Source organism: Bos mutus, chromosome 28, assembly GCF_027580195.1.
Source record: "Bos mutus isolate GX-2022 chromosome 28, NWIPB_WYAK_1.1, whole genome shotgun sequence".
In the NCBI taxonomy this organism is placed as follows: domain Eukaryota; kingdom Metazoa; phylum Chordata; class Mammalia; order Artiodactyla; family Bovidae; genus Bos; species Bos mutus.
In genome coordinates, this window is record NC_091644.1 from 43,174,408 (window position 1) to 43,188,459 (window position 14,052).

General features: G+C 37.4%; 1 protein-coding gene across 1 annotated transcript in view; it reads right to left on the reverse strand.

Annotated features, from left to right (window-relative positions):
- Positions 1-286: 286 nt before the first annotated feature.
- NUP133 (nucleoporin 133) overlaps positions 287-14,052 on the reverse strand; it is a 55,674-nt gene continuing 41,908 nt past the window's right edge. The window contains exons 22-26 of the mRNA XM_005896705.3: positions 13,604-13,722; positions 12,111-12,191; positions 10,120-10,184; positions 8,363-8,451; positions 287-1,031 (exon numbers count right to left, since the gene is read on the reverse strand). Coding sequence (XP_005896767.2) covers positions 895-1,031; positions 8,363-8,451; positions 10,120-10,184; positions 12,111-12,191; positions 13,604-13,722 — 491 coding nt within the window. The 3' untranslated portion in view covers positions 287-894. The remainder of the gene's footprint in view (positions 1,032-8,362; positions 8,452-10,119; positions 10,185-12,110; positions 12,192-13,603; positions 13,723-14,052) is intronic.

Sequence of the window (14,052 nt, forward strand, 5' to 3'; positions counted from 1 at the left end):
AGCTTTGAGAACAACTATTTTTCAGTTAAATCAGTTGCCATACTAAGAAAATCCATAAAGGTTTCTATAAAGGTTTCACTCCTTACATTAGGTAGACAGACTGAGGATAAGCTGGAATTCAGTGTAAATCGTTCTGAAATGCATGAAGCTGACTGAATAGGTTGTGGTGGTGGTGGTTTAATTGCTAAGCCATGTCAGACGCTTTGTGACCTTATGGACTGTAGCCCACCAGGCTCCTCTGTCCATGGGATTTCCCAGGTAAGAATACTAGAAGGCCACATAAATATGCTTTATTCACCAAAATATTTTTATTAATATTCTATTATTTATGTAGAGAAATTTGACATTTTTCCCAATGAAGTAAACAGTTATCAAGCTCACACTGAATTGCCCCACTTTGTTGTGTCTATTTCATAAGTTAGCAAATTGTGACACTTATCCCACTAGATATTCTGCTCCCAGCCCTAATCAAAATCAAAACAAATATTCCAGACACTTTGCAGTACATAACATCTAAGAGTCACAGCAATTTCAGAGACAACTTAACGTAACCTTGCTGTTTTTAGAGTTATAGAAGCTAAAGCCTAGAAGTGGTCTTTGCATACAAGAAGCTGGAACCAGGACCCTGGATGGAGTGAGATAAAAAGGAATGGTAGTAGGTATGAAAACAACTGACAAACTTCGATGGAAAAGAGGAAGAAAAAACAATATCATGTAACTGAAAACCAAAACTACAGTCATACAACTATTTTGTGGTAGCTTACAAATAAAGTATAAAAAACTCAGAAATATATGTTATAAAACTGTACAAACTTCTAGATGTTTAAGGTCTAAAGTTTTTATAAGGACACACTTATACAAATTTTCAGGAAAAACAACCATTTTTAGAAAAAGTCACATTTGTCCCTGGACATAGTACTCATAATTGGCTTTCAAAACAAACTCAAAGTAAGGGTTGGACTTCAAACTTCCCAGCTGGTCGGCCTGCAGCAGCTCCTTCACCTCGGGCAGGTACTCACTGAGCTGAATGCCTAAAAATACAAACACAGAAAGTTTTTTTTTTTTTAATTTTCACATAATTCTCAAATGAATTAAGATGACGGATGATGGAAACACCTGTGCTTCTATTTAAAATATAACGTCACTGCTATTGGAAAATACTCTGTTCTAAATTCCTTCCATCTGCCAAGCATACTCACAGGCCTGACAATATGACATTCTTCACTTAGTAGGGGCTACATGACTGTTCTATATATTTGGGCTACATGTTTGACTCTAGTGGTCAAAAGAGCCATCAAAACAATCTGTAATATTTTCATTTTTCTCCACAGCTTAAGCCATTCCTTCAGTGTGGAAGTTTTAAGTTAATAATCACTTGAAAACAAGTATTTCAAGACCAAGCAAACAGCATTCCAAGTAGCTATACAGTAAAAGAAGCAGAAGGTATCAGTGAAAGATTGCTTATAAACCAGCTGTAAAATTTGTTAAGACAGGAATCCTGAGTTATCAAGGAAGACAAAGTTATACTGTATCTTCTTAAAAGACTTTCAGACATTTATCTGTCCTCCAGATCAAAGACCCATTGTTTCACCTGGATGGGTGGTCTCCCCACACTCCAGAAATGCCTGACTGCAGAGGTGCTTATTTGAGAACTGGTTTTTAATGCTTTTTCCTAGGGTGACTGGTTCGCTTAATTTTTTTAAAATTAATTTCCAGAGTCAACTTTGGTAATATATATTTTCCTTGATTTTGATCAACTATCTTTTGTATTTCAAGTTTATTTTTGAAAAGACATATAAAATTATTCAAAAATTAAAAAAAAAAAGAAAACAAGTATTTCCAACAATTCTATATTCTCCTATTCAGGAAATACTTTAGAACACTGCCATGAAAGCTATCTGCAGTATGTAACATACTGGCAGTTTCTCTCTGAGACCAGGAGGAGGGAAACCACGCCTTTGTCAGTCCTTTATGGACCTGGAAAGCCAATACGCATCTGTGTAGTTACAGAACAGCATATACAATTTTCTCATTTGATAATTTTAAATTAATAAGGTAATATTTTATAACCTGTCACATTACCACATGCTTCTCAAAATCAAATACTGTTTATTTTTAACATCATCTAAGTGATGATGTTAAAAATTTATTTTAACATCATCATCTAATAACTAAGCACCATTTTTGGTACTTAGTTATTATACAATAAAAATCTTATAATAAATGTTATGAGACTTAATCTGCAATATTTACACATCATTCATTACAATCAACACACTTTCAATAAAGACTTTTTATCTCTGAAACAGTATTACACTTGTGAAAATATCAATTTCCCAAAGATCAATTTTCTTAAAAACTTACGACCCCATTCTAAGTGGGAAATGTTCATTGGCTCTAGGTGATGGCCACCAGGTTAATATTTCAGTCTAGTGCAGCAAATCTTTCGATTTTTAAGAGAAGTCAGAAAACATTTTTTTAAATTTATTTATTTTAATTGGAGGTTAATTGGACTGTGAAGAAAGCTGAGCGCCAAAGAACTGATGCTTCTGAACTGTGGTGTAGGAGAAGACTCTTGAGAGTCTCCTGGACTGCAAGGAGATCCAACCAGTCCATTTTGAAGGAGATTAGCCCTGGGATTTATTTGGAAAGAATGATGCTAAAGCTGAAACTCCAGTACTTTGGCCACCTCATGCGAAGAGTTGACTCATTGGAAAAGACTCTGATGCTGGGAGGGATTGGGGGCAGGAGGAGAAGGGGACAACAGAGGATGAGATGGCTGGATGGCATCACCGACTCGATGGACGTGAGTTTGAGTGAACTCCGGGAGTTGGTGATGGACATGGAGGCCTGGCGTGCTGCGATTCATGGGGTCGCAAAGAGTAGGACACGACTGAGCGACTGAACTGAACTGAATTACTTTACAATATTGTAGTGGTTTTTGCCATACATTGACATGAATCAGCCATGGGTGTACATGTGTATCCCCATCCTGAACCTCCCTCCCCATCCTATCCCTCAGGGTCATCCCAGTGCACCAGCCCTGAGCACCTTGTCTCATGCATCGAACTGGACTGGCGATCTATTTCACATATGATAATATACATGTTTCAATGTTATTCTCTCAAATCATCCCACCCTCACCTTCTCCCACAGAGTCCAAAACTCTGCTCTTTACATCTGTGTCTTTTTTGGCTGTCTTGCAATAGGGTCACTATTACCATCTCTCTAAATTCCATATATATGCATTAATATACCGTATTGGTGTTTTTCTTTCTGGCTTACTTCACTCTGTATAATCGGCTCCAGTTTCATCCACCTCATTTGAACTGATTCAAATGTATTCTTTTTAATGGCTGAGTAATACTCCATTGTGTATATGTACCATAGCTTTCTTATCCATTCGTCTGCTGATGAACATCTAGGTTGCTTCCATGTCCTGGCTATTATAAACAGTGCTGCAATGAACATTGGGGTACACATGTCTCTTTCAATTCTGGTTTCCTCGGTGTGTATGCCCAGCAGTGGGATTGCTGGGCTGTATGGCAGCTCTATTTCCAGTTTTTTAAGGAATTTCCACACTGTTCTCCATAGTGGCTGTACTAGTTTGCATTCCCACCAACAGTGTAAGAGGGTTCCCTTTTCTCCACACCCTTTCCAGCATTTATTGCTTGCAGACTTTTGGATACCAGCCATTCTGACTGGCGTGAAATGGTACCTCATTGTGGTTTTGATTTGCATTTCTCTAATAATGAGTGATGTTGAGCATCTTTTCATGTGTTTGTTAAACATGTCTTTGGAGAAATGTCTGTGTAGTTCTTTGGCCCATTTTTTGATTGGGTCATTTATTTTTCTGGTATTGAGCTGCAGGAGTTCCTTGTATATTTTTGAGATTAATTCTTAGTCAGTTGCTTCATTTGCTACTATTTTCTCCCATTCTGAAGGCTGTCTTTTCACCTTGCTTATAGTTTTCTTCATTGTGCAGAAGCTTTTAATTTTAATTAGGTCCCATTTGTTTATTTTTGCTTTTATTTCCATTCCTCTGGGAGGTGGAACATAGAGGATCCTGCTGTGATTTATGTCAGAGAGTGTTTTGCCTATGTTCTCCTCTAGGAGTTTTATAGTTTCTGGTCTTACATTTAGATCTTTAATCCATTTAGAGTTTATTTTTGTGTATGGTGTTAGAAAGTGTTCTAGTTTCATTCTTTTACAAGTGGTTGATCAGTTTTCCCAGCACCACTTGTTAAAGAGATTGTCTTTTCTCCATTGTATATTCTTGCCTCCTTTGTCAAAGATAAAGTGTCCAGAGGTGCGTGGTTTTATCTCTGGGCTTTCTATTTTGTTCCATTGATCTATTTTTCTGTCTTTGTGTCAGTACCATACTGTCTTGATGACTGTGGCTTTGTAGTATAGCCTGCAGTCAGGCAGGTTGATTCCTCCAGTTCCACTCCTCTTTCTCAAGATTGCTTTGGCTATTCAAGGTTTTTTTGTATTTCTATACAAATTGTGAAATTATTTGTTCCAGTTCTCTGAAAAATACTGTTGGTAGCTTGATAGGGATTGCATTGAATGTATAGATTGCTTTGGGTAGTATACTCATTTTTACTATATTGATTCTTCTAATCCATGAAATGGTATATTTCTCCATCTATTTGTATCATCTTTGATTTCTTTCATCAGTGTTTTATAGTTTTCTATATATAGGTCTTTTGTTTCTTTAAGTAGATTTATTCTTAAGTGTTTTATTCTTTTCGTTGCAATGATGAATGGAATTGTTTCCTTAATTTCTCTTTCTGTTCTCTCATAGAAAATAAGACTTTTATAAGAGCTCTTCTCAATATTAAATGCCAGAGACTAATTAGGAAAAATGTTAAATTCCATGCAATGACACACATTTTTTTCCTCCTCTATGGCAACCTACTCCAGTACTCTTGCCTGGAAAATCCCATGGATGGAGCAGCCTGGCAGGGTCCATGGGGTGGTAAAGAGTCAGACATGACTGAGTGACTTCACTCATTATAATATACTTTAAAACTGAAAAGCATATTAAGGAAGCATATAAATATTAAAAACAAAACATAAAAACTGAAAAGCTCCAGGTGGGTAACTTAAATATATCTACAGGCTAAATTTATCCCATAAGCTGAAGTAATTGTTAGGTTGCCCAAGTCTACAAAATACAATGGAAGCTATCTATATTTACCTCCAGAATCTGCCCTTTAAAAACATTTACTCTTGTAAATGTAAATAATATGGAAGTCATATTATTAAAAGATTCCAAAGATAAATGCCTTGACTTGGTATTGTTTTATATATATATATAACATTATAAATATATATTACTTATATTATATCATTATATAATAAATATAATAGCTTCCACTTGTTTTTGTCCTTGGTCAAAACTTAATAATCCTTTTTGTAAAATTATAGGTTTCTATTTGTTTTCCATCTACAATATATAATCTAAAGATAGCAAAAACTGCCAGGTGAACTTTAAATAGTATCATATACTTAATTAGCCACAATTCAGTTCAGCGGCACCTTTACAAGAACTAACTTCATGGAAAACATCAGATTTGGACCCAAATGAATCTCTTCAACAGCACAAAGAAATCAACCATATCCAGTTATTTCTTCAATTCCAAATATAGAAAAGAGAAAGCCTAGGAGATATATTTTAACTGTCTGAATTTCAAGTATTTTTAAGCAAAAGATATTTTCTTTTGTTATCTCCATTATTTAATTTAAAATTTTTATTTTTTGACAATGAAATGGCTTAACTGCCTTTGTGTTCTTTATTCATCTTTGAAAATAAAAGTGTTCATTAAACCTACTGTCAATGTGGGGTAGTCAACAGTCTATTTTTCATAAACAAACCTCCAGGTCAGTACTGAGGTCAACAGTTCTATCCAGAGTGAAACTTGTGGCATGTAAGCACCAAGAGGTCGCTGCTCTTTCACCTCACTCACATGTTGGCTGGTGTGCTGAGCTCCATGGTTCTCCTCTGAGGCCCTCGTCATTTCAGTTAAACCAGGGAGTCTCAAGCAGAGGGCCGCAGAGTGCAATCTACTACAGAAGAACTATGAATGTGAATCTGTAAAATAATTCTAGCCTTTTAAAGAAAAAAAGTTTAATGAGTGACTACTATCTACCAGGCACTGGGCTGGGCATGTCTTATACAGATCAAATAATGTGTCCTGCAGACGTAGGTATGGAACATTTGCATAACATGTATGCAAATGTCAGCATCGTGAATAAAATTCATATCCATCTAGAAGGGCTGCTGAGTTTACAACAGTTTCTGTCATTGTGTACTTTATTCCAGGTGGTTTTAAACAGAGTGTCCTTGTATCTTAAAAGATTGGTAAATACAGGTTAGCCTATTTTGCACATTGCCTGGATTTAACATCATCTTTTTGATTTAATAATTCTATAATAAATGAGTTATACTTGTCTTCGTGTATTCAGTTCAGTTCAGTCACTCGGTCGTGTCCGACTCTTTGCGACCCCATGAACTGCAGCACGCCAGGCCTCCCTGTCCATCACCAACTCCTGGAGTCCACCCAAACCCATGTCCATTGAGTCAGTGATGCCATTTAACCATCTCATCCTCTGTCGTCCCCTTCTCCTCCTGCCCTCAATCTTTCCCAGCATCAGGGTCTTTTCAAATGAGTCAGCTCTAAGCATCAGGTGGCCAAAGTACTGGAGTTTCAGCTTCAGCATAAGTCCCTCCAATGAACACCCAGGACTGATCTCCTTTAGGATGGACTGGTTGGATCTCCTTGCAGTCCAAGGGACTCTCAAGAGTCTTCTCCAACACCACAGTTCAAAAGCATCAATTCTTCTGTATTCAGCTTTCTTCACAGTCCAACTCTCACATCCATACATGAATACTGGAAAAACCATAGCCTTGACTAGACAGACCTTTCTTGACAAAGTAATGTCTCTACTTTTTAATATACTGTAAGGTTGGTCATAATTTTCCTTCCAAGGCGCAAGCGTCTTTTAATTTCATGGCTGCAATCACCATCTGCAGTGATTTTGGAGCCCCCCAAAAATAAAGTCTGACACTGTTTCCACTGTTTCCCCATCTATTTGCTATGAAGTGATGGGACCGGATGCCATCACTTAGTTTTCTGAATGTTGAGCTTTAAGCCAACTTTTTCACTCCCCTCTTTCACTTTCATCAAGAGGCTCTTAGTTCTTCTTCACTTTCTGCCATAAGGGTGGTGTCATCTGCGTATCTGAGGTTATTGATATTTCTCCCAACCATCTTGATTCCAGCTTGTGCTTCTTCCAGCCCAGCATTTCTCATGATGTACTCTGCATAGAAGTTAAATAAATGGGGTGACAATACACAGCCTTGATGTACTCCTTTTCCTATTTGGAATCAGTCTGTTGTTCCATGTCCAGTTCTAACTGTTGCTTCCTCACCTGTATACAGGTTTCTCAAGAGGCAGGTCAGGTGGTCTGGTTATTGCTGAAGCCTAGCTTGGAGAATTTTGAGCATTACTTTACTAGCGTGTGAGATGAGTGCAACTGTGCAGTAGTGTGAACAATCTTTGGCATTATCTTTCTTTGGGATTGGAATGAAAACTGACCTTTTCTAGTCTTATGTCCACTGCTGAGTTTGCCAAATTTGCTGACATATTGAGTGCAGCACTTTCACAGCATCATCTTTTAGGATATGAAATAGCTCAACTGGAATTCCATCACCTCCACTAGCTTTGTTTGTAGTGATGCTTCCTAAGGCCCACCTGACTTCACATTCCAGGATGTCCAACTCTAGGTGAGTGTGAGTGATTACACCTTCGTGTATAAAATGCACAAAATCTCTCATCTCTAGTCTAACATTCTCCATATATTAGTTATATGAAAGGAAGTAAAAGTTAAGTGTCCTCTACCTCATCTCCCTTCATAACAAACATTTAACTATAAAAGCCTCTTTACTTATTTGGATCTTGATCAGGAAATAGAAGTTTGTTCTCTGTCTCAGGAACAAAACATACACAAAACATACTCCCTTGTTTCCTTTTATTTTGTCCTTAAAACTAATTTTAATATCCAAAATGAACTGGTAGAATATTTTGTGGTTTGTTCTCAAGCATGGTATGCCAGTTTAGTATAGGACACACCACAAAAATTGCATTTCAGATTTTCAACCTTCACAAGAGTTAACTGGCCAAGCAGATGGCAACTCCGCCATGACACAGTTCCCTCTCTTTATTTTAAACAAATCTAAGTACAATACCATTTAATTTTAACCTTCTGGTATTTGATACCTAGGCAAATCTCCATTATTCTAAGAGTTCAAACCAAGGAGTGACACTGGAATTTCCAATATTAACCAATCACTTACCATCTTTTAAAAGTTTCTGTAAGATTTTCACAAATATACTGTCTTTAGATACTTCAATTGGATCATCTTTACCATCCGAACTGGACCAGCTAAAAAACAAAACCACTGTGAGGAGAAAATGAAACCATGGCCATAATCTGAAATAAATGACTTGTTTTCTGTTGTGGATTTGTTTTGGTATTTGTAGTGGGCTTCCCTGGTGGCTTAGAGGTAAAGAATCTGCCTCTAGTGCAGGATACTTTGGTTCAGTCCCTGGGTTGATAAGATGCCGTGGAGAAGGAGATGGCTACCCACTCTAGTATTCTTGCCTGGGAAATCCCATGGACAGAGGAGCTTGGTGAGCTACAGTTCATGGGGTTGCAAAAGAGTCAAACACAACTTAGCGACTAAACAGCAGCAGCAACAACAGGGGGTAAAGAATCTTGAATTTTGTGACACTATTGAAAATTGCTTAAATAAAGGAGCTTCAAATCAGATATACCCAGAGTCTCTAGATATACCCAGAGTCTCTATATTAGATATAAGATGCTACAGCCAGGTAGTATGCATTTAATGTTCAAACCAAGTAGTAAGGTATTTTTCCCAAGAAAATTTTGTAAGTAAGTAACAAACCTAGTAATGACCCCAAAGTATGACCTTTCAGAGCACAGACAATAGTTTAAACGTAGTTTAAATATATTATAATATATTCTGTTTTTCATAAAATGGCAACCAGTGCCTGATGTAACCAAATTTTCTTTATCTGGTTGAGATTATCTGCTACTGAAATACAAACCCACAGAACCATGCTCTGTAGTAATCAGTGGCCACATCCCTCATACTTTGAAGCCAAGACAAGGAATTCCAGTCAAATGACATAGTATGCTTCTTACAACTGGGAAGGAGAACCCAACAGGCAGAGCTAGATGCTTCAGAGAATGACCTCCAAGACCATATCTGACAACAATTTAAACTATCTATGAGTGATCACCGGAAGAAATGCTTTAGTAAAAATAGTTCCACTGCAACTTCTCAAAGCCACATGAAGGAAAATTGAGTAGAGAAGGCCTTTAGCACTCAAGTCATGCTCTCTTTAAAACTATTTTCTGGCCCCCAATTTTTTTTTTTTTTTTTTTTAAAAGTATGGACTTCCCCTGGCGGTCCAATAGTTAAAATTCCACACTTTCACTGCAGGGAGCGTGGGTTCAAGTCCTGCTTGGGGAACTAACATGCTGTATCCTATGCAGTGTGGCCAAAATTTTTTAAGAAATTCTTTCCCTGGGAAAAATCCATCTCTACAACTGATATTCTCAGTCTCTCTTTGCCAATGAATCTTAACACCACCATTCCAGTGGACAGAAATCCTTCTCTGCAAGGAGATTACAGTTAAAAAGAGATCTCAGTAACTTAGGAGACAATAATGATTCTCAACCTGTACTAATCTCTTATTAAAAAAAAAAAAAAGTAGCCTCAAGTCTTCCTATGAAGAACTAGCCCAACTTCTGAGAAAATAAGGAACATATATATTTCTGTGCAAATTGACAATGCAAAATTTAAAATCAAAAGTAGAGAATCATTACTCCAGTGGTCCTAAATCCTTAAGCAATTCCTTAATTACTGAATAAAAAAAATTAGGATTGCTAATGAAACTATTAACATTTTCATAATACATATTACAATACAATTAGGTTATAAAATGAATTGATGCATGATCTCATAATCTTCCTAAAGAGTCCTATCCCAAAATCATGTCTTAGATTCACACTATGGGAACTTACTTATCTCTCTGAAGAGCTTTGCAAAGGATTTCCAGTTTTAGATCATTTATATTTACATCTTCCTCCTTCACAGCAAAACAAAAAAAAATCTTCATTAAGTCCTGATTTTAAAAAATATATGTTTAAATTTTAGTTATGTCAGCTCATAATACTATATAAATATTGTTAAGCTTTACTTTATAATTTTAAGAGTTTCCCTGGTAGATCAGCTGGTAAAGAATTGCCTGCAATTCAGGAGACCCCAGTTCGATTCCTGGGTCAGGAAGATCCCTGGGAGAAGGGAACGGCTACTCACTCCACTATTCTTGCCTGAAGAATTCCATTGACAGAGGAGCCTGGCAAATTTCCCTTTCTGTAAGATGTTAAAGTTGACTCAGGAGAGTAAGACTATCAATAACTTTATGTGAAATTGTATCCGATTATTCCGAGATAACCTGATTTTATCAGGAAGCACGAGAGAGTCAAGATTTTAAACAGAGAAACGCTGGGCTGGAAGAAGCACAAGCTGGAATCAAGATTGCCAAGAGAAATATCAATAATCTCAGATATGCAGATGACACCACCCTTATGGCAGAAAGTGAAGAGGAACTAAAAAGCCTCTTGATGAAAGTGAAAAAGGGGAGTGAAAAAGTTGGCTTAAAGTTCAACATGCAGAAAACTAAGATCATGGCATCTGGTCCCATCACTTCATGGCAAATGGATGGGGGAACAGTGGAAACAGTGGCAGACTTTATTTTTTTGGGCTCCAAAATCACAGACGGTGATTGCAGCCATGAAATTAAAAGACGCTTACTCTTTGGAAGAAAAGTTATGACCAACCTAGATAGCATATTCAAAAGCAGAGATGTTACTTTGCCAACAATGGTCCATCTAGTTAAGGCTATGGTTTTTCCAGTGGTCATGTATGGATGTGAAAGTTGGACTGTGAAGAAAGCTGAGCGCCGAAGAATTGATGCTTTTGAACTGTGGTGTTGGAGAAGACTCTTGAGAGTCCCTTGGACTGCAAGGAGATCCAACCAGTCCATTCTGAAGGAGATCAACCCTTGGTGTTCTTTGGAAAGACTGATGCTAGAGCTGAAACTCTAATACTTTGGCCACCTCATGCGAAGAGTTGACTCATTGGAAAAGACTCTGATGCTGGGAGGGATTGGGGGCAGGAGGAGAAGGGGACGACAGAGGATGAGATGGCCGGATGGCATCGCCAACTCGATGGACATGAGTTTGGGTGAACTCCGGGAGTTGGTGATGGACAGGGAGGCCTGGCGTGGTGCAATTCATGGGGTTGCAAAGAGTCGGACACGACTGAGTGACTGAACTGAACTGAACATAAAAATCAACATGTCTGAGCTAGGGTGTGAGGTCGGCGGGGGCGACTGAGGCTTGAAGCCTGGAAGGGCGAACTGAACTAAGTGAAACTCTTCCTCCTGCTCCGGAGCAGGATGTAAAAAAAAAAAAAAAAAAATCAACATGTCTTTATAATCTACCAAACTACTCTCAGTTGCAGATGACTATTTGCCCTACAAAATTATCATTACAATCTTTTTTTTCAAAGCAGGCTGAGAAACAGCTTCTCTTGGGGTGAGTACTATGAAGAATAAATTGACAAAGCAGCCTATCAGTTTGAGAAACTAACAATGACTCATTAAATAAAAGAGAAAAACTATGTCAGGACCTTTAAAAGCAATTTTTATTTTTGCAGAGAAAAAGATACTTGGAAATGTGTGAGAATTATCAGGAGGTGAGCTTTTCTAAAGACTTTTATGTACTCCAAGAGTTACAGGTTGTAAAGTAATCAGCCTCTAATTAAAATAAATAAATTAAAAAAAAAAAAAAAGCAAGAGAGTTCCAGAAAAAAAAAAAAAAAAAGAGTTACTGGTAGCTGAACCAGGTAGTCTTTTAAAATTAAGACATTTTCAAGATGTACTCAGTTCTTCAGAAAACTATACACAAATTGTGATCCTTACCTGAGATTATTAAGTGACTTTACATACCTCATCAATATATTCCAGCAAGTCCAAAGCCTTCTTGAAATCATACTCATTAGCTCTTCTGTTTTCTTCACAGATATACAGCTGTATCAAGTTAAAACAACAGGAGAATTATTCTAAGTCATCCTATAAACAAGACTAGAGAGATTTACAGAGAAGTTACCACATTTACAGGTATCTTTATAGCAAAGAACAGTGGCACATTTGGAAATTAAACTCCATCTACCTCACAACAAACTGTCTTTTAAAATACACCTATGTTCATTTAGTAATTAACTTGTATAAGTTGGTGTATATATAGCTTTAGAATATCAGTAAATTGCTCTTGCATTTTTAAAGTTGGCTATAATGCTTTTGAAATGCTTTCATTCAATAGTTTTTTAAACATTGAGACTGATGAGAAAGCATGCAGTTGGTCTACAGTTTACTTGAAAGACAAGAAAACACACCAGTATGTTACCAACGGTTATCCCTGGTTGGTTAGATCACAGCTAACTATATAATCATAAATGTCCTGTAACACGTCATAAATGTCCTATTAATAACACTGCTTTTTAAAATACTGCATAAAATCCTTTAACAGCAAAGACAATATTCAAACCATTTCAGAAAAAAAGCTATCCACTTGCTGTCATTGTGTTACAACATTTGAAAACAATATTTTATTTGTTTCTGAACCTCCTTTCTTCCCCAATGTCAACATATTTGAAATTGGAATGCAGTATTAAAATTGATAATGTATCAGAGTAAAGTTGGTAAAACTTTTTCCATCTTACCAGTATATAAAACAATGGTCTTACAGGCAACAGTTCCTCAGGTTTTTAAATTAGATATGCTCTATTAGGAGAAGCTGCTGTGAGCTCAATGTGAGCTCAATAGGAAATCTGTTATTAATACTAATAATGGCTAAAATACCAAAGTTTTTGAATTGCTTGCTTTCTTAGTAACATAATTAGGGTAAACTCAAGGTGACTGTAAGACATTGCTCTTACATTTGAAATACTTTCTTGAAAGGAAAAGAGAGAAGCAGAATTAAGGGTGTAACTGTACACAATAAAACTGCCTTATTCTGGGCTGCAGCTCCTAATCTAGCTATGTCCTCAGGAACCTGCTATGTTGCAGAGGAATGATGAGGATGGCACTTACAGGCTGTGCAAATCCAGTTCCTAAAACCATCTTTCTTTTTAAAGAACCTGAACCATATCTCTTCATACATATCTGTCTTGTACTAGAAAAGCACAATGGAAGTAATTTCTTCTGGCCACCTGGATAAGCATCTCGAGGAACAGACAGAGCTACTAGGGGCAGAGGCTGATCCTCCGCTTTCTGCTAACTGGCATCCTGCTCCTAAGCAGCTCTGATACCTGACTCCCGAGGACAGTGACCAGGAAAACAGGAAAAGGAAAGATGTCTACTCTGAGAAACTGTACTAAGGGGCCAAGGAAACACAGGTTGTTCTGAGACTAAGACGGCGTAGGGATGTGAAAAGCACGTACGCCAATGAGTTGCGATGCGGTCAGTACAGGCATGGCACTGAGACTCAGCCGTTTCTCAGCTAGCAGCTGTTCAGGCAGGGTCTCCTGGTGCAGCAGAAAGCGCTCTTGCTCAGCCATTTCTAGAAGACAACACAGGGGGCAGTGTGAACATTCACTTTTACTCTGTCATCAACAAATATAAATCTAAAAAGAAAAAGGAACAGCTCTGAAGGTAATCCCATCACTATTCAGTGATCTGAGAATGTTATTAATTCTGCTTATTCTTGATTCCTAACTATGTTACAAATACTCATGGTCTTACCCAGGTCATATGGACTGTCCCAGCAACCAGAAATATCAAAGAGAGAAGAGCCAAGAAAACAAACCTGATGGAAGTGACTGAAGAGCAGATGGCAATTTCAGAGACAGAAGTCCCCCAAATCTGAAGTGTCTCAGTCTGTTTTAAGGTT